This window comes from Myripristis murdjan, chromosome 17 (genome assembly GCF_902150065.1).
Source record: "Myripristis murdjan chromosome 17, fMyrMur1.1, whole genome shotgun sequence".
NCBI classification, from domain to species: domain Eukaryota; kingdom Metazoa; phylum Chordata; class Actinopteri; order Holocentriformes; family Holocentridae; genus Myripristis; species Myripristis murdjan.
The window spans coordinates 10,242,524-10,264,462 of record NC_043996.1 but is presented as its reverse complement, the minus strand read 5'-3'; the positions used below and the strand labels follow the sequence as shown (position 1 = coordinate 10,264,462).

The window sequence follows — 21,939 nt, the reverse complement described above, 5'->3', positions numbered from 1 at the left end:
AACTCACTTTTCCTTTTCACAACTTATTGTCAAAAAAAGAACAGCGGCACACGAACACAGCCGTGGCTCTGCGCACTAACTCATGTCAAAAGCTACAGAAGCCGCTCTCATTTTCCCTCTTCATGACCGACCAGAGAAACTTTCTGTGTGAACAGGTTCAGGGATTATCCCGTACGGGTGTAAGCAAATGTCTTTGAACTTTCCAAGCTGTGCACCGTTATCTCCACATAAACATTTGGGGCACACAGTCACAAAGTGGCAAATGCTTGCAGGTGGGTAAACACACACATACACACACACAACCACACAAAGACAGGGCAAGACAAAGCTGATTCATTCATTCAGGACACAATACGGCCGATAAATCATCAGTAAATGGTTCGGCTGCCCTGTTTTCTTCATGCAACAACTCCTGAAACTCTCCTCCTGCGGGCTCAAAGGGATATAGACACAGTCCATCTGCACAATGCCTCGTCTGCTTTTCACAGAAAAGATGGGAATCTGAGCAAAGCTGCACTATTGCTTTGTTTTCCCTCAAAACCAGCTCTCTTTCGGATTTGCCTGCTTTCCTTTGTTATTATCTGTTAGTTTGGGCGTGCGGCACTATGAACGTGTGAGAAACACAGAGAGAGAGAGCGCGAAAGACACAAAGAAGAGCGAAGAGAGAAAACGAGACAGAGATAGGTGAGAAAGAAAATGAGAACAAGATAGCGTGAAAGGAAAGAAGTGTGTGAAAGAGAGAGAGAGAGAGGCAGAGAGAGAGAGGCTGACAGTGTCTTGCCAGATGACAGCAGTGTGGAGGCAGTGTTTTGTCCTTTATCATTTGGAGAGCTCGCTCTACCGCTCATTAGGGCACACACATCTTAACTTTGAACCAAGACGACAGTAGGCGCTGTATTATTACTGCAAGACACACACGCACACACACACACACACACACACAGCTGTAGCCTTTCATTGATTGCATGCTTGTTGTCTAGCAGAAGCCATTCAAGAAACAGATCTATTTACTGTTGTAACGGTCTCAGAAAGAAAGAGAGAAAGAAAAAGAAAGAAAGAAAGAAAGGAAAGGAAAAAGACTGAATGAGTAGTCAGGCAGATTAACGTTACGTAAAACAAATACGTTAAGTGGTTACACACATGCATGGAAACTCATGCACAGACACACACACACACACACACACACACACACAGGGCACAGAACAGTCCCATGGAAAGCAATGAATGGCATTGAGGAAGCAGGGCCATTGTAACAATGTTATGGCGGCCATTATGTTGTCAAGAGCCCTTTTGCCTTCACGGCCGGCGCTGCGTCGGCTCTCTCGCTGTGTGGGAGTGCATAGCAATGTGTTTCTGAAGGGAACGACCTTGTTTATTGGCTTGATTGAAAGGACTGAGCAAAATAAGCTGCTTTCCTTTTTCGTCAGATTCATGTTATTTCCCTGCCTAATAAATGCAGCAACACTGGCAGAAGACATGTTTTCCCTTAGCTACTTTACTGTGTTTTATCTTACCTTTTTGTATCGCTTTTTGTTTGAGTCAGCATTTTTGTGTTTAGGGTTTACAGCAAATCTGGGTAAAACTGAATATCTCACTGAACATACAGAATTTCAGTTTGGCACCGACATGAGACCTGCACAATGATCTTAGCTGTTTTACTGATTTAGATTATAAGAATATCATTATATTTTTGCCACCTGCTTCTACTGTTATCACACCATTGAATGGAGGAGAATCAGTCGTAATAATCCCCAGAGTATGGGTGGTAGGTGTCTAGTAGGGCTGGGTGATAAATCAATTAAATGCATTAATGCAGATTTATGTTTTAAATCGATGCAAAAAAAAAAAAAAAAAAAAAAAAAAAAGCTACATTGTAAAATCGTGATGTTGGCTACATATGTTACAATGTTATAAAAGCAGCTGAGCGGTTTGTTGAAGAAGTCAAAGCCAGAAAATCACATGCAAATCACCAGTCACATGATCATTGGAAAAATTGGAAATTGTGAAAAGTTCGATGAAAAATATATATATATTCCTAGCATTAACCGCTCAAATGTTGACTAACTTAAGCCACTCCACTCGTCTTAGCTTTCTTTAGCTTATCTTTTGTTTTGTACTGGGTTAGAGGGAGGAAAGAGTCTTTGTTGAGGTTAAGGAGGGGTTTGTTATGGTGGTTAAGTTTAGGAAACGGTCATGGTTAAGGTTAGGAAACTTAACTCGACGTTGGCTAACACTGTTAAGTCGGGACTTGATCTCAGGTTGTGGAGTGACGGTCCGTGTGATTTACCCATCCACGAGCCCGACCACCTTCCTCTGTGATCGACTTAATTGTTCTTTATTCTATGTCACGGTGCGTCTGGCTCCAGGGTCCCATTTGACTGGTGAAGACGGACTGAAAATAGGAACAGATGCTAACAGAAGGTGCAGCAGGGAACTACTAACCCAAACCTGTGGGGGTGATCACAACTGATAATGTCCATTTAATGGTGTGATCATGGTGGAATCAGGTGCTTTTGCATGGTTTAACTTACTTGATACTTTTGTCATAAATAAGGTGCCGTCTATCACGTTCCGACCCTAATCTGATCTCCTTCCTCTGACCGTATATAAAAAGTCCTGCAGCACTCTTGTTTTTCAGGACCACACATGCAGCCGTTGCACATGTTTCCCATTTCACCACATGCTTTCCACACCACTGCTACGGGGGAGCTGCGCTGTCTCTCTGCCTCGGAGAAAAATTATTCAGAAAATTCAGATTTTGCTCGCTTGGCAGGTGGGAGGCATAGATGCAGTTCTATATACAGTCGAGTATTTGAGACAGAACAGGCTGCAGTGACGAGTGGAGGACTGTCACATGCAGGGTGGGGGAAGTGATGGCTACCTCTGGTCACACAAAGGGATTGTGCAAAGTGATAGGTTTCATCTGTGATGCTGTCCTCTACCCCATCACAAAATACTTCAACAATGTTCAAAAATACCAACTGGCAATGCACTTTGCATGTGTGGATGTATTTTGCTCTTTGAAGATACATGTTTCCGTGGATAAATGGCCAAACCTTGATGGTGTAATGCCACATTAAGACACTTCAAGTGAAGCTACAGTGATGTTTAATTGGAAAAAAAGTCTAAGCTGTAAACATCCTGGTGTCAATGCCTCAGAAACAGAAATCACAGGTTTTGTATTTTGCACTGACGCTCAACAATCATGCAGCCACAAATCAATCATTTAGCAGAAGGGGGAGAGATACCACTTTCTCCGGCAACATAAATCCGTGGCATTCTCCTCTGGTAGGTCTAAATGGACTGTGGAGAAGGGAGGGAAAGTGGCTTGTTTGATGGTACAAAAAGTGCTAGGTAATTTCAAAGAAAACACTTTCTATAAGCAATTTCACAACAATATTGCATCAAGTTATATGATAGGATACCGTGACAGCGCTGACCACTGTCATCACAGCCTGACGTTTTGCCTGTTAGAGAGCTCGTCCAATAGCCTGACAGCTCTAGTCTTTCTGGGTAAGAGTGTCGGCTAAAACAACTTCTCAAAAGGCGTGCTATAAGATAGTCAGGTTATAAAGTTAGAAATTTATACATTTTCAGCGTAATAAAAAACAAAATGCAAGGGGAAATGCTTCACTGAGAATCATAAATACAGTAAACAAAGTAGAACAAAATAGCAGCATTACACTGTCCTAAATCCATTCTGCTCACAGAGCTCAGCTGTGACCGTGCTGTTCCCATGGCAACGCCACATTGTTTACTGTGCCGTGGCACACTTTTGGCTGCATGTTTTTTTTTTTCGTCTTTTTTTTTTCAGAATGTATTTTTGCCAGCTCAAACACTTTACATAGTATCATAAAAAATACACTGAAAAACCTGAAAAAGGCCTTGAGCTGACAGTAAAACCCACACATATACACACATTTATCACATTAGTGTGATCAGAAACATCTCACTTTAGGAACACTACCCACCTGGTGTGTCTTTGGTTAAATATACTGTTACTGTTGTATGAATTAATTATACACTGACTGACTGATTGATGAGTTTATAGTTTGAAGGAGTAAAGTGGTTTCTTCACATTTGCTTTGGTGAAAAACGTGAAACTCAATCAGTTATCTATAACTTGTAGTAATATTTAAGTAATAGACCTGGTAAACATTAAACATATTGAACACAATTGTATTCTTTATGTATGAGCAGGTTCAAACTGTGTTGAATTTAGCAGTGGAAATAGTGGAAATACCTTGGAATTTGTATCTTGAAAAAAAAAGGAGTGCCTTAGGGCATAAACCTCACTGAGCCAAATGACTAAAACTGAATATGAAAATGTGACTTCAATACTTCAAACATAATTCTCGGGAAGTCTTTTCTCATAATCCAAGTGATGTTTAATGTTTAAAAAGGTTAACAAGCTGAACAGCCTCATAAAAGATATAAATTATACACCGGCAATCTAAATAAAGAAAGCAATGTATAAGTAAGAGCAGCGGTCCATACACATTCATCACTCTTCATACTCGCTTCTCTTTGCTTGATTGTAAAAAAAAAAAAAAAAAAAAAAACCTGAAACTTGTGTTCACCTGCAAGCCAAATCAGTTTGCCTAATCCAAATCTAAATGAAACCCATACTTTCAGTTAATTTTATGCTTGATCTGAATTGGATGCACACTGCATAAATTTAAGAGGACCAGAAAAAAAAATAATGATAAAACTGTGTGTGGTGAGCGGGAAGGGGCAGGGCCGGAAACATACTATAAAGTCTGATAGCATCAGCAGGAACATAGCATCCGAAAATCTAAATATAGCATCAGAAATGCACCTTTTTACAAGTGCACATAGAAATCAAGGAAATCAATCAAGCACAGAGGACATGGAGCCGGTGCCACAGTGAGGTTTGGTTATAATCCTGTTTTATTCCGGCCAAATACATTTGGAAGATGCTACTTGAGCCCAAATGATTTTTAAGGCTCCAGGTTGCCAGCAACATCCAAAGAAGCATGCTGCAATCAGACACTGGTGTGATCAGAGAAGGTAATCCTTAAAGTGGTCGTTAGGATTGTTGCCCATATCGTGGGATTTGCTGCTCTGTGTGCGTGTAATACAGCCACCAAATCTGCTCCATTGATTCCTACCATGTAATAAGAACACAAGCTTCACCAGGAGTGTGTTGTAAAATTTTTTTTTTTTTAACTTTTTTTCCATCACTTTGGTAACAAAGGTGCTGGAATCAGCGTTGAGAGTGAAACCAAAACAAACGTGCATTGTGCAACATGTATCCTCCAAAACATTTTTTTTAGCTATTGTGTCGCCACTCAAAAAAATGTGTCTTCATTCATTATAGAGCAGCTTCCTGTCATGAGGGCGGGATTTTCACCGGGAGTGTAAGGTTTAATGGACCAAACTTGGTGGATGTATTACAATCGCATAGGGCAACTAACTAGTACCACTATAAAATCTAAACTATCGCCTTAAAAGTGTTCCCTCCGTTATACATTGCATATTTGGTTCTTTTCCTGCAGCTGGTTCGAATTAGGGCTGAATTGGGTTCTAACTGCTATGAACCACAGCAGCGTTTGCCCAGACCACCTCCCGCTCACTCGCCTCTCATTGTGCTCTGCACCTGAGTGCAATCGCTGAATTTCCACCTCCCAAACGAACCCCACCGAGGGGGCAAACGCATGCATTTCATTCAACCCGGGCATTGCTTGTGTGATAGCGCAATTAAAGGCCCGGTCCATAATTAAATAAGCTAATGAGCCACTAGAGGCTTTCTTTACACTGTAATTTATTTGAATAAAGACTTGGACTTTTTCCAACTCTGATACGTACGGGCTTAGCTGTTCTGATGTTTTGATGCCATGACTGATGTATCTTGCTGTGAACATTGGGCTACATGTGTAAGAAGCAGCAGTAAAGCTGTGTTTTCCATCTACAAATCAGAAAAATATATATGAGGATATCATACAAGATGGTCAAACAACCTATTGATTGTATGCTGGAAGGCTTTATACGGTCTGATTTGCATTTCACAAGCTTTCGATTAGATCTTATTTGCAAGATTGCCAATTAAATATGTTGCGTGGCTTGTTTGTCTTCAGCTCCAGTCTGCAGTGTATAATGAGAACATGAAGCTGTATCCCAGAACAAGTGCTGAAACTCTGACTCAGCCAACGTTGGGCATTGTTCTAAGCCTAAGCAGTCCCATTTATACCCTTTATTAAAGTTGCACGAGGAAGGCTCCACAACAGGCTGCACCACAAACTGAATGTTCAATGAGCACCGAGCAGGTGAGGGTGCAGGGGTAAAGGGATGCGGGCCTCCTCAGATCTCGCCTGGGTTTAACAGGTCTCACATTTTAACAAGGGAGGACACATGAAACAGTAATATGTATTTTTGTTCAAATTCACCTCCCCAAAAACCACCCATAGTTAACAGGGGACACACGTGTAAAAGTTTGGGGGTTGCAAGAGTGATCTCATGCCTTCAAATGACTCGGACGATGAATAAATCAAGATTGTACCTCTCTGGTTTGGAAGTGTAAAAGGCTCAGCAGTTTCCACACTGCAGCGGTTTTCCACACTGATTGCACACATGCAATAGTGTAAAACATTGATGAGAAGAACGGGCCTGCCATATACGCGGTCGCATGAACAGTGAGCAGGATAAATGGCAGCAGTTATGGAATGGCGTGCTATTAGTACAAGGAGGTGGCAGGAACCGAGACAGGAAGAAGAGCAAGAGATGACAAGAAAAGGAAGCGGGCGAAAAAAAAAAAAAAGAAGAAGAAGAAGAAAAGGTGCGGCTTTTGAGTTCCATCCCTTGACAGTGAAACTCATGAATAAGTACTAATGCAGCATCCCGCCATTAGTAGGAGAGGGAAAAAAAAAAGGTCTAAATGGTGAATTAAAGAGAGCGAGATCAGAGAGCGAGAGGGAGAGAAGCTGGGAAAATGTGCGGATGAAAAAGTACAAGACCACGCCGCCTCACGGAGATACCAACGACAGCTAGTTAGCGCGGGCCGCCTCGCCTCACGGACATTCAGCGCTCATCTCCCATCATGCATTTGTCCAGCATTTGCACCGCACTGACCGGTTGCAACTTTAAAGACCTCGGTTGCTACGTGATGCACAACACCGAAAGGGCGCTTTATGGAGATGATGCAGGTAGGGAGAAAAAAAAAGAAAAAAGAAATCACACTCGAAAGAGCTCGAGGCTACGATACACACGGCTTAGCAAATTTGTGCTAAAGCCCTCGCTCTCATCGCAGCTGATTTTCAGGATGGCTGATGACATGTTGCAATCCACCCCATGGGGGCCGGGCCATGGGAACTTCCCAGACTGCCGCTCGGCTGCTCGGCTTGCCGCGGTCGCTCCTGGTGTTACATGGTGTTCGAGGATTTACAGAAAGAAAACCCATTTAGTTCATGTTCATGTGTCAGGGCCCATGTTCATCGAATGAAAACCAACCCTCTAATTTGTAAAATACTGTAAGTGTGGAGTCGGACGATAGACGACAGAATAGTAAAGGGAGAGCGTCTCCTCTGTGCAGCTGCAGCACGGAGCAGCCAGCACAGTGACTGTATAGTTTAGTATTTTGTTGGGAGAATTCTTAAATGAACACGGAGTCACCGAAGTCAAAGCAGTTGTGTTTATTTCTCTTGCAGCAAGGAGTCAAGTCAGTACAATAGCACAGAGTTATCTGAAGAAAAAGTTGAGCGTGTGAGTCTTTATGTGCATGATTGTTGTCCAGTCATACATGTCATTGTTGCCATGGAGACTCATCTAGGAAGTGAAATAAGTTGGGTGCAGTGCAAGATGCCACGGTGCAAGATGCTACACTCTATGGTGAGAGTGACCATGGACAACAAGAAGAAGATACATGAGAACGCCATGTTCGAACACTGCATACTGGCACTCTGTTCTTTCTTTCTTAGTATAAGATAGGCAGCACATTTTTCTAACATATTTTTCATTACTTTTTATTTTATTTTTTATTTTATTTTTGTTTTCAGTTCAGTTTAGTTTAATTTAGTTTCCAGAGTGGGTTTGCTTATCTCCGTTTAGCTTTTGTTCTTTAAAAATATTTAGTTTTATTTCAGTTTTTATTCGTTTCAGTGTTATTTTTAGTTTGTTTTGTTATAATAATATGGAGGTGTGCTTGTTCAGAATAAGTATTACACTACAAAGCCAACACTTTGTGAAGGCAGTTCACTCCCAGTCATGTCTCAGGCTGAATAAAATATATATATATTTTTTAAATTTTTTTACACACCAAGTTTAGGTTTAACTTTAACACTAATAATAATAATCTTGCTGTCAGATTTAACTGATCACATGACAAGAGTAAGGAGAATCGACCGACGAGGCGACACTGGAGGATTGGGAAATGTTTGTTTGTTGGTATTTCACATTTAAACCCGATGCTACGAGGGAACCTCATGACGTTAATGACAGAATTAACGCGACTTTGCCTGATGAAGGCGGCGGCATCAGGAGGCGACACGTCTCGTCTACACACACGTCTTCAAGTGCAGCACGAGAGCGAGGCTGTTGTGTAAGTAATGAACCATCCCTCTAAAGTAAAGGGAAGAGCTAAAGATCTAACGCTGAAGATCAAAGCGAGCGCTCTGCAGATACTGAGGCGAGGAATAGCTCTCTTGTAAAATGTCCGCTGTAATCGCTAACACAGGTGTTGTCACCAGTTTGTTAAGTGGTGGGGAAACTTGCTCAGCGTGGCATCCATAACTGAGCGGATCCAGAAAGTTCACGCCTTAGGATAAATCATGTGCTGTAAAACTAAAAAATAATACTAATAACAATGAATGTAGACTAATGTATGATATGAAATTCGATAAAAATATGACATGCATGCAGAATAAAAAAAAGTCACACATGGTATTTAACAGCAAGAATAATAAGAACTTATGAAGAACGCAAATTATGAGAATTTCAGGTATATAAACAGAAATTTCCAAGTATGTGGATGCATTAGCAGCCACTCACAAGCTCATACATGTGTATGATAAATAAAAAAATACACTAAATCTATGCAGCATGAAAGAAGTGGGGGTAAAATCATAATATGAGATTATGATGAATGCAAATTGTGAGTGAATTTACAGCAAATGTTAGGATCGCACTCGCATTTCCAGCTCTGCAGAGGATCATACTTACGTAAAGGTGCGCAGACAAGCGCTGTAAAATAATTTAGTCGTGATTTGTCATTTTAAAAATTGAAGATTTGTAGTCCCGCTGCATTAAGATGGCTGGAGGCGCTTCTTTTCCTGTGGCTGGCCGCTACACAAGCCAAGTCGGTTCATTCTGCCTAATTACATTTGATCGGGAAAACCCTGCAGAGCTCCCAGTTAAAACAAAGCTTCAAAAAATAGCTTTTAACCTCCCACTGAGCGGCGTGTGTGTGTGTGTGTGTGTGTGTGTGTGTGTGTGTGTGTGTGTGTGTGTGTGTTGGGGGGGAACTGAGCGTGCGTGCACCCACACATGCTTGTGTGTAGGAAGAAGTGAATATAGTATAGCAAAAATAAATAACCGCTTTCAAGCTTGAAGATAGCTCTTCATTTGTTGTTCTCGCACACACACACACACACACACATGCACGCGCGCGCACACACACACACACACACACACACGCATAACCTGTTCCCTAAACTGACTTCAAATGAAGCCATTAGTCAGAGGAAATTGCTCAGTCGAAATCCACAGATCAAAACTGAGCGCTTCAAACCTCACGTGTCACTGACCGCAATGCCTGCTTTTAATCGGAGGCAGCTTCCACATCAAACTCCGACACAGGCCGTGAAAACACAGCCAGGGAAACATTCAAAAAAACTTCACATGGAAGTTCGTAAAATTTTTCATTTATTTTGCATTTGCTGCGAATAAAAATTCCATGACATTTCCATGAGGAAGAGCATGAACGTCGACGGGCGATATCTGGCAGTGTCTAGGCTGCAGGCTTTATTTATGTATTTATTTTATTTTTATTCTTTACTTCTGACATGTAGTTGATTTGCATGATCCACACACCACCTCCAACACACACACACACACACCACACACACACACACACACACACAGACGCAGGATATAAACTGTGGATACTAGCCACTCATACAGGCAGCACCTGTCAGCTGGTGTTCTGGGACAGCCAAGGGCTTGTTTGTTTGTTTCTCTCTCACTCTATGTATGTATGCGTGTGTGTGTGTGTGTGTGTGTGTGTGTGTGTGTGTGTGTGTGTGTGTGTGTGTATTCCGCTACCTCTATCCGAGGTCTCTCTCTCTTTTTTCCCTCACCACCCTCTCCTTCACCTCTACACCTGCTCTTCCTTTACTCATCCCTCCCCTCTCTCTCTCTCTCTCTCTCTCTCTCTCACTCTCTCTCTCTCGCACCTGTGACTGAAACACAGACTCGCTCAGTCTTTCTCTGCCTTCCTGCTCATTACAGCCCCGAGGCGCCCACTCCATCTCAGAGAGAGGGAGAGAGATAAGCTACAAGAGTACACCTGTGCCTGGCATGAATGCCAAATCCAGAGTCACTGACAGCCAATTCCAGGCCAAATAATGGAATCAGCGAGCCTCGGCTTCAAACAAATCAGCCTGACAGCTTTATCTACTAGTCCCGATTTTAAGTCGCGTCACAGACCTCATTATCGAACGAGGAAAAAAAAAAAGAGCGGGGTTCACGTGGCGACGGCGGGCGCATCTGCTGTCCACGACACGAGTTCACAAAAGTCATTAACAGCCGGAGGAAACAAACAAAAAAAAAATACTCCGTTTTCATTTTAATCGGCAAAGTAATGAACAGTAGCATGTTGGCAATATAGACAGAAATATTAATTTGTTAAATCATCCTCTGTTACATAAATAGTGCATGAGTAAATAGGTAAGTACATAGATTAATTTCTTGGCTATTTTTTACTTTATTTATTTAATTCGCTGTTCTTCTATTCATTTATTAAGCATCAAAGTGCCAGACAGAATTCTCGCCTTCATCCCCCAAATTTAATCTTTCCTCCACCACAGAGTCATTGTATTGACAATTAAAGTGCAAACAAAGCCCATGTGGTCTCCAGCTGAGAGACACAGTTTGAGGGAAACTGGCGGAGCTTAGCGTGAGCGCGGCTTAGGCAACAGATAAGGGCTCCGAGTCCCCGGCACAGAGGACTCTTCCTCTTTGAAGCTTTCATGCTGTCACTTAAGGGCTAATACGACAACACAACTACCACCAAGCGTAACCATCGACAAACCGAGAGGGCGGCACCTCCGCCTTCCTCATTATCCCGGTCTTAGTTTGTCGGACGATTTCGTCGACGCTCTTTTGATCCACGAAGAACGGCAAACAAACTGACTTCAGCTTCAAGTTGTGGAACCAGCATTTCTGAAGTCGTGTGCAGCACTGGCAAAATGCAGATTGGCCTCAAAGGGTGGGTGGAGGTGTTAGATGATCAAGTTTTGTAAAATGGTGATGGTTTGCAGTGGTTAACGAACAGTCCCACCGCCCTAACAGCAGTAACATATATAACAACTCCATGGAAATTAGGTTTAACATCTCACTTTACATCCAACCTGTGGTCCAGCGTTCAAAACACACAATTTCAAAAACTCAACAGAACTACACAAATCACACAAACGACCCTTTTTTTGATTTAAAATTGCAATTTTCACCGCCATTCAATGAGCCACTGGCTGCTGATTGGCTGGTGATATCGGTGGCCCCGCCCACCTCCATGGGACTTTGAGCAGGGCCCCTTTCGGTGGCGGCAACAGCGGCCAGAAATAAATCGTCAAAAACTTGTTTTCCCTCTTCTGAATCGCCGTAGTTGCAACTAGGTTTAGCTTTGGTGAATAACTTTTTACTACTTTTTAATTTGTCTTGAACCCTTTGATGCATGAATTATGAAAGCCTGAGTCAAGATTTTTTTCTTATGTGTGTTTACTCTTCTTAGGGCATGAACACTTTTGTGAGTCTCCATACTTCTTTAAGGATGTAGGACTGGTATTACCATGTCATGATACTGGTATTAATATGTTTTCAGCAACAAGAACTGACAGTCTCTGCATAAACCTCAATGGAGGGGAGCAGCAGAGAGCATTCTAACAGCTGATATGCAGTTCCACCATAGAAACCATTGCATTTAGGAGAAAATGACTTTTAAACAGCTGTCCACTGTAGTGACCGCTATGCACCAAAGGGTTAAATAAAACTGGCTCTTTCATAGACAATGACACTATATTGTCAATGAATGGAAACATGAGTACTGTTCATTTTGGTAAATTTAAGTGAATAAATAGTTTTATTGGAAGCAGAAAAAATATATTCCACCCAACTGAGTTTTTGGGCCAAGGGTGTCCTTATAGTTTCCAGAGATGATGATGAATGTAGCCGGTTGCACCTCCGTCTTGGCAAAAAGCCCCACCGCCATCTTTTCAAACTATTTCAGCAACAGGCCCACCTCTTCCTGCTACCTGACTCTCCTCATCACCGCTGCAGCCGAGGCGTGCAACCGACTGTAAGAAATACTTTCCCAAACAATAAAACGCATGACAAAGTGGTTCATGTGGCCAGCAGGGAAATATCTGGCCAAGTTTAGATTTTCTCGGTGAACTCTTGACTTTGTTCTATTATTTGCCCTGTTGTTGGTGAGCGTTTGTTGCAGATAGCGAGGCTGGAGAGAGGAAACGTTTCCACAATGTAATTATAGATCTGGTAAAGCCCGGGCTTAGCGTGACTCCATCAACCTCTGATTTGTTGGGCAAATGGATGATACTGATGATGCCGAGGGATGGGAGTGTGTGTTTGTGTGTGTTTGTGTGTGTGGGAGTACATTATGTGTAGGGGGAGTCAAGCACACATGCTATATATAATGTTTCCTGTTGTGACCAGTGGGACCAGTGCAGGTGTTTATGTATGTGTAGAAGCTTTTCTGCTGATGAAGGGGATTTATAACAAGCTATAAAAAAAAAAAAAAAATTACAGATTCTTTAGAGTCCCATGGTTCATTCATAGCAATGATGTATAGATTTTTATCTGAATGCACAGAGGATTGTTGTTGTGTGAAAAATTGCAGCAAAGATGTAAAGTATTAAGGTTAAATTTATACAATCGGGCTCTTTGATTTTCATTGATTAAATTTAGTGATTAGATACTTGGATAAATTAGATAAAGGGCAGACATAATATTTAGCAAACGACTTTTCAAGACTTTTATCCCTGAAAATATGATATCACACAACTGGGGGCCAGTCCTTAATTGTATAGTCATAAATAATTCACAATGTATCTTCATCATTTGAAAACTGCTGAAAAAAAAATACAGCCTCTGTGTTGTCCCAAATTCAAAAAGTTATGGACAATCTGAAAAAAAAAATCCATAGTTAACCAGGATACTTGTAACATCATGCTGTTTAATTTGTACAAAGTACATCTATTCAGGCTTTGTGTGGTGTTTCACAAGATGAAAGCACAAAAGAGTCTATTGTATACTAAGGTTTTTTACCATATGTGTGTGTGTGCATGCATGTGGGTGCTCTATGCTGCTGTGTGTGTGTGTGTGTGTGTGTTTGTGTGTGTGTGTGTGTGTGTGTGTGTTTGTGTGTTAGTGTTAGTGTGAATCTCCACTAATAGCTTAGCTGTGACTCTATAAGGGTGAAATACTACTGTGTAAAACGGTGACATTAAATCCATTTTATGTTTCAGGCGTCCTCAGGAAAAAAAAAAAAAGAAATAAAAAAAAAAAAACAGAATTACAGCAGCACTTGCTCTCCCACTAATTGGAATAAGACTGCAGAAGCATTTATTTACAAAATATAAAATTGTACCCTCTGGCTCTGCAGCTCACATCAAGGTCTCATCACTCCTATTCATAACACTAATCAATAACCTGCTAACGCTCCTGGTTTACATTACTGGCCATGTGTGTCGGCCATCTGAACAGAAACCAACCCACTGAAGGCTGCATAAGGAAAAAAAACAGCTAATTAGACAAAACAAAAAACAAAATCTTGTGACTGCGGCAGTCACATGCTGGCTGCAACCATATTAGGTAATAAAAGCTCAAACAACATGAATAAATGTAAATAGATACGTAGATAGATAGATAGATAGATAGATAGATAGATAGATAGATAGATAGATAGACAATGCTTGTATTTCAGTAGAAGCAAGCAACCACACACACACACACACACACACAGACAATAAAACATGATAAAACACAACACACACTGGGAAACTCGCTTCATTTCAGTCATGTGGATTCATTTGGAGGTGAAAAACATATTACAGTAAACGTATGAATCATCCTTAATAGCACTTTGCAACTCTGAACTCTGCCCTTTGGAAGTGGAAATGTACTCAAACACAAGAGCTTACTCACCCAGGCCGGGGGGGATCTCAGGGCACGGCGGCAGCGGCTTGGGGGAAGGCGTGTGATTGGTCTCCGGCCTGGCGCTCGGCACCAGCTGCTCCCCCGTGGCCAGGTAGCTGGCTAACGTCACGTTGGGCCGGGACAGGTTGTAATAGTAGTAATGATGCCCGCTCCCCGCCGCTCCGCTCCCGTTATTCCTGGATCCGTTGCGTCCGTTGTTGAAGCGGCTGAAGAGGTCGAAGCGCTGGGAGTAGACGTCGAAGTACAGGATCATCATGATGAGGAAGTGGAGCAGGCAGAGCAGCAGGACGCCTTTACAGATGCGCTCCAGAGTCCGGCCCAACATCAGCCGGGTCATGGCCCACGACAGTGACCGTCCCGCGACGGCCAGCCGCGACAGAGCTGGCGTGGCGCGGCTACAGGCATGCGCTCATCTGGACGGCCGGGCGGGCGGTATCCTCTACTAATAGATGTCTGATGAAGGCATGTGGTTTGCTGATACCTGACTATCTGACTTCTGCAGGGGTCATTGATCAAGAGAGGGAGGGCATGTGGGCGTCTAGGGCGGTGCGTCCTAAAGTCTGCGCTGACAGCCTGTGTCCCGAGACTCCCTGCATGACAAGACGACTAAAACACTTCAATCAGCCTTGATCCCAGTTTGAGACTGAATTTCCCCTCTTGGTGTTGCAGGCTGAGCATCAAGAGCCTCTGATCTAGGCAGTCATGTGTTGTCCCTGCTCTACAGATGACCGGTAAAACACAACAGAGGACATAAGGCCCTTGCCCTGGGTGAATGTTGCTGATATGAACGTGTGGTCATACTTTGAGTCAGTCTCTGTATCAGTGCTGGGCTCTCACTGCGGGTTTACTACCTAACAGCAGACACACAGTCATCACGTACTTTATTGATATCCTGCTGTTAAAAGCCACCGCAATCCGTCAAAGGACTAGTGCTCTTGACGTCCAGGTAATCTGTGAGCCGCATTCATCAGGGACCAAAACAGAGGGTCTCCTCGGGCGTCAGGTTAGTCAGACTGGCAGCTCCTTGGTTGATGATCTTAAGGGAAATTAAAGGAACACTCAGGCACCTGGGGGCAAAGATAGGAGGAGAGTGGGGAAATAAATCAATTAGCCAAATCATTGTTAACCTCCTGAACTCTTAAGCTTCAAAGAAAACACATTTTTTCCGTGTTGTAGGACAACATCGCACACATATCAGGTACCTGCTGGCTGCAACACTTACATCACACGTACGTTGAATGAAATATTCAAACCCAAGATACCTTTTTTTTTTTTTTTTTTTTTTTTTTTTTATAGCTGCAGCAGATGGATGTGAGGTGCATAATTCTATCAACATCTCCCTGTAATTCAGTCGGACATATCTGGTATCTTTACAAGCCTTGGGATCTGCTCTGGAATTTCAAATAAAGTTCTGGGGGCTTGAAGAAAACTCGGCTGCACAGCAATGACAAACCCATCCGTGGGAGCGGCAGAGATGAGAAGATTTAATTACACTAAACGATCAAATTTTGATTACTAAATAATACAGGTAGAGTAGCATTAATTAAAGCCACTGTTATGCATTTTCTCTACATATAATGACTTATTGCATTATTTATTGTATGGAATCCAACCGTGCATGATTGATGTTTGTGTATACAGTGACTCTGTCCTTAATCGGTGTGCCTGGTTGAATAACAGTGCAACAAACTTAGAAATTCACTGTGGATAGACAGAAAAAGAGAGTATACATGAGTGTGGGCTGACAGAAACAGAATCAACGACAAAGAGCATCTACGGACGCAAACAAACAAGAAGCCTTGACTGGGGCTGTTCAGCAGAATTGACATGCCAAGTCAATTTTCCAGTCAAGTGGTTTAAAAAGCGTTTATGATGGAATGAGACAGCGAGTGGGAATACAGAATGCAGCGAACATGCAAGCAGCTGCGGGAGAGAGAGAGAGAGAGAGAGAGAGAGAGAGAGAGAGAGGGGGCATTTAGAGCGTTCCCACAGGCAATATCTACTGTGGGTTTATGGCTTTTCCGATCGGCGAGGGAAAAGGAGAAAATGAGGTGGAGGTGCAGGGCAGAGCCTGACTGACACAGCCTGACCAACTTTTATGAAACCGCGAGTGAGTGAGCGAGAGAGAGAGAGAGAGAGAGAGAGAGAGAGAAATACCAGTGTTCATAATTGGAGAAGCAAGGATTAATAACATTTGACGCATCTGTCAGTAAAGATTTTCTTCAGTGGTGACATCAGAGACATCCCTCAAATTTGGGAAATGTCAAACGTGTCCCTCAAAAAACACAGTGCCACTCCTGTGGTGGCATGTCAGCCACACTTTAATACAGAAAGAAAAGACTTTTTGCCTTTGCCTAACACCTGCTGTTCACTTTTCATATTCCATTTCATTTCTCAGCATTTCCAATCATACTTATCTGACGCTTTAACCAGGCTTGAGTTTTGGAAAATGCTGCCGTTTATCTCTCGTTTAAATATACGCCACAAGCCGGTAAGGTGACACGCAGCACAAATTAATGTGCTGTTTGACTGAATATTTTCCAACTCTTGACCGATGCTGATGCTGATATGCAAAACATATTTCTTTCTACCTAATTGAGAACATCAAGTCTCTCCTTTAGCGGAATTGAGATATTATTATGCCTCCTCTTATTGACAATGAATAAAATGCTTTTTCAGAATGTACACATTCACTGGGCAAAATAAGTCAGCTATTCCAACTTAGGATATGTTAAACATGCCATATTTATTTTTATATTTCATTTTCTCTCGAGCAAAACTGTGAGTTTCATCCTACTTAAACAGGCTTGGAGGACGCTCTCCCTGACAGTCCTGACAACAGCCACAACCAGGGAAAATCTGACCTATTTCACAAGTCGCAAAACAAATAAAATGTAATCTCCATCCACGGGGATCACGCGAAAGTAAGTGCGTTGTACAACTCAATGTCGGCAGTAACACTGGCAGACATTTCCACTTCAGGTCGCTGCTGATGTTTTATTCTGAAGCCTTTATTGGCTGATACCAATGACGTGATGATACTGTTGTGCATCCCTAAAATAGACATGTTTCTATGTTATTTCTTGAGGCAAACTAAAACATATGCTGGGCAGATTCAGCTGATGGCCGCTGCATGTCCGGATAGTTGGCTGCCTCTTGCTGTGGCTGTCTTTTGTCTGTGGACAGCAAATTTGAGGCTGCCAAGACAGAGCCTCAAGGGGTCCGTGTGTGTGTGTGTGTGTGTGTGTGTGTGTGTGTGCGCGCGCGTGCGCACTGTGTATGAAATGAGACTGCCAGTTAATGAGAGGGATTTCTGCTGACCGAAGGACCCGACCACGGCGCATCAGTCGCACCCTGACGCCCGTTTGGGTCAGGGTTTGATTCCCGACTGTGCCACGCTGCAGTGATATTTAACAGGCTGGCATGTATCAACAGAGGAATTTCAAACATCCAGTCCGTCAGACATGTAATCAGAGCAGCCAATTTCTGCTTTATTCTGCTTCGCCAGTGGCGCTCACAGCCACCTGCTTCCCTTCAGTGTCCAGCAGGTGTCGATGTGAGCGTGACAGCATGGCACTGCTGAAAAAAGAGCAGAAGAGCTCAGTTTTACCAGCACGCCCCGGGAAAATAAATGTCAAAACGCCAGAGAAAAAAACAGAAGAGAAAGGCAGGAGAGCCTTTTTCATCACAGATGAGTGGCTAAAACAGACTTATCAGGGATCAATGTGGATGACACATACATATACAGATATACATCACAGTTCTGTCTCCTGTGTTGGCTGCTATGAAGAACACAAGCCCACAAGCACTAAATCCACAAGGTATTTATCATCAGACAATCCACTCAACTGATTTTCCAAGATAACAACTATTCAATGCAGTTCAAATTTTATTTTTATAGCACCCATCTCATACAAAAGCAAAAGTGCTACACATTAAAAACAAAATATAACAGCAAAAATGTGCTTATAAACGGCGATATCCATGCATACATACACATAAATAGACACAAAGACTTAAACATACAAACTGGACAAATACAGTGTGTTCATTTAAGAGAATGTTTGATGTCTTCAGTTTGGTTTTAAAAGAGAACAGCGCTGGAGCAAGTCTAAGATCAACATGAAAACTTCCAGACTTTTAGGTGCATAAATGCTGAGTGCCGTCTCACCAGACTTGGAAAACGTTCTGGGCGCATGGAGCAGGGATTTCCAGCTTTTGACTGGAGGGATCTACTGGGATTGTAAACTGACAGCATGTCTGAGATGCACTGAGGAGCCACACCAGCGAGTGCTTTGGAAACCAAGAGGAGGATTTTCCAGTTCTGAAAACAACAGGTAGCCGGTGAAGGTTTCGGAGGTTTCAGTAACGTTTCTGTCCTGTTTGGAACTCACGCGGCTAAATTCTGGATACGCTGTAATCTATCTTGGTAAACTACTGCCTTGGGTTGACCAAAACAGTGGCCGATAAAAAGGTGCAGAGGAGCTGTCCATCTCACTTGCTCTCTCCCTCTCTTTCTTTAACTCCGCTCACAGGGCCTGTTTACAAGGCGGTGCTGAGTGTTCACTTTCAACTTAGTATGTAAACGTTACCTTGGGAGAGGAAGTAAGCCAGGGATGAGTCAGTGAATTCTTTTAAGTTGCAAAGTCAGAGAGGGATGGAGAGAGACAAATGAGAGTCGCGGCGAGGTGGACGGCCACAGTGACAGAATGAGAGATAGACGGCACTGCATTTATTCAAGGATCACAGTAATTCCTCTTTTACAACAGCAAGACTCAACCAAATACACTGGCATTAGAGAAATGCCGCAAACACATCTGAAGTGGAGCAGGACGGCCCATTTCTGTTTCCACTCAGTTCCAGATTGCCTGGACACTCCAGATGTCACCTTCCAAAGAAGAGTGGCCCTGCCCAACCGAGTGAAAGATAGAGGCGTGAGAAAGTGTGGTTGAGGAGGAATTATCTAGGAAGTGAACAAATGCTGAAGGCACCAATTAGGCCAAAGGGTCAATTTGCATCATCTCTCCAAGCTTCCTCAGATCAATCAGTGGAATAGCCTTTTTTCCCCACAGCAGCCACTTTGGCATGAAATAGCAGGTAAACACAGGTATTATGAATCACATTAATGAAGGGTCTGTTCCATTCTGGTCCAAAAGAGCCAGGGTCCTGCTCATGTTGTTCATGCTGGAAAGACTGTGGTCCTTTTAAATGGAACACCAAGCTTAATCAGTGCCATTAATGACGCCTGTGTTTACCCTGCTATTCATGTCAAAATGGCTGCTGTAAAAAGCCTCCCTTTGTAAGGACGTCTGCAGAAACTTTGCATAACTGGGACATGTTGGCTTACCAATTTGGAAACTTTAACCTTTAAAAGGACACTGCCGATCCCGTTTTCTAGTAAACAGCCGTGATGGTACAGGATGTGTGCCGAATTCGGTTTGGCAGATTAGAATTCAAGGCTAACTTAACCCAATTCACTCCCATTCATGCTGAGGACATTTTAAAAAAACAGCTCTGTGAAACTTGAATGTTGCTATGCGTAGGTAATTCCATCTTGTGCATACTTGGCCTGTGAATCCAAAATTTTCACACATGAAAGGAACTGTTCTTTTTTCTCGTGGCAAATAGTTTGAGTGTGTAAAGCGCCCCCCACCACACTGCTAATGTGTCTAGCAATTTTTTTTTGAAGGAAACCCCGCAAAGCATATTCTGCAGTTTGCAATCAATATTTGTGACAGACAGAAACGATGATAATGGCTGACAAGAAGGTAAAGCAAGGCCAGTATTGTCCTTTAATTCTGCAGCCCCTGCCAGCAAAATGACTGTATTTTTTTAAATGCCAGAAAACAGTGCCAAAATGCATCATCCCTTCAGGTTTCTTCAATTTTCGCGTTTGAGTTGTGAACTCTGACCTTTAATCATAGCGGCCACATGAGGTCGCAGAGTGGAACACAGTGCAGAGACACACTTTCCCTCGAAGTTTCAGTGAAATCAGACCCGTAGCGTCTGAAATAACACCTGGGATATCACACCTGACAGACTGATGGATGAACAGACGCAATCCAATTCTTAGTCCCCCCCACCTCTGATTTCATTGCATGGGGTGAAGTAAGGACAGATACGAAGACAGACAGAGGGATGTCATTTTAAAGTAAGAGTGCAGTCTCAACATCACCTCCCTTAAGAAGGCAACATCTACTGTAATTTAAAATCCTGTTAAACTATGTAAATCTTCACTGGCATGATTAGGCTTGTTAGACAAATACACTCTTTATTGCTATTTTTAAAAGTCTCTAGATAAGGTGGACATACACTGCAGTTGCACATTGTGTGGCAGTTTCCCACAATGCAAAGTGCATACACATTTAACACACTGCATTGGAGGAAGGGCCAGGTGGGCCGCCTAACATTCTTATACATCTGGTTTTGTTTGGGTTCCCATATTTAGGAGAAATGCAATATATTTGTGCTAGGAATTAGGAGCCACAGATGAGTCGAATACAAATATGATAAACCAAACTCCAAGATGTCACATGGAAGTCTAAGAAAAGTCACTTCAGGACACGGGTAGAAAATAAATACAACTTGCTATTTGACAATTCTACTTCTGGAGTTAGGATGATGGATATTTGTCAGGCTTTGAGCTCAGCATTGCAGAAAAAAAAATGAATTGATGGAGACCGGGGTTTTAATCCAAGTATGACTTCAATCAGCATTTGGTATGTTGATGCACCAAAACCAAGGCTTTTAATAGAATATTAAAATATACAGCACCGGCTGACCTTATAAAAAGTGAGGATACGTGTGAGAGAGACACTGACAGGGAAAAATATAAAACTAAACAGGCTGTCATCACTGCTTCACTTCTGGAAAGGTTGGGTGCATTTATTTGATGTGTCACTTTCTTTCGTTTTAATCATCTTTCTAAGAAATATTCTTCCTTTCCTGACAGGTAAGAAGCCTGCTGGGTTCTGCATGGTTATGGCTGAGGAACATTTTCAAATACACACATACAGTTCACACGAATGCATAGATAAATATAACACAAACACATGGACACATATGATGCTCCATTTGTCAAAATATAAAATGATAATTGAAGGAAAATGCATACTGATGCGGTCACAGGGTGGCACTTTAACAGATACATGAGAGGAAGGGAGTGGCCGAGGAACGCCGGGAACGAGAGATGAGGATCTTTTTTTGCTGTTTCATCTGGATACTGACGCGGCCATGTGTAGTTTGGGATTCACGCCGTGAAACGTGCTGTCAGAGGAACATATCAACACCTCCTTCGTTGCAGATTTTTATTGCCATCAGATGCAAGAGTGACAGGAGGCGCGGTAGTCACCCGTTCCCAAACAATTTCTTTTTGCATCAAGCTGCATCTGTCGCCTGAAAATTAAACATATATTCGGGACATTCCAGTCAATTGAAGGATCTATATCTCCTTGGTCTCGGTGACGGTGACTCAGGAAATTACTGACAGCTCACATCGTGACAAATGCAGGTACTGACACACGCGGGAGAGGGAAC

General features: G+C 42.6%; 1 protein-coding gene across 1 annotated transcript in view; it reads right to left on the bottom strand.

The window, feature by feature from the left end:
• Nucleotides 1-14,746, bottom strand: part of b4galt2 (UDP-Gal:betaGlcNAc beta 1,4- galactosyltransferase, polypeptide 2) — a 144,993-nt gene extending 130,247 nt beyond the window's left edge. The window contains exon 1 of the mRNA XM_030075405.1: nucleotides 14,392-14,746. Within this exon, the coding sequence (XP_029931265.1) occupies nucleotides 14,392-14,740 (349 nt within the window). The 5' untranslated portion in view covers nucleotides 14,741-14,746. The remainder of the gene's footprint in view (nucleotides 1-14,391) is intronic.
• Between the last annotated feature and the right edge of the window lie 7,193 nt (nucleotides 14,747-21,939).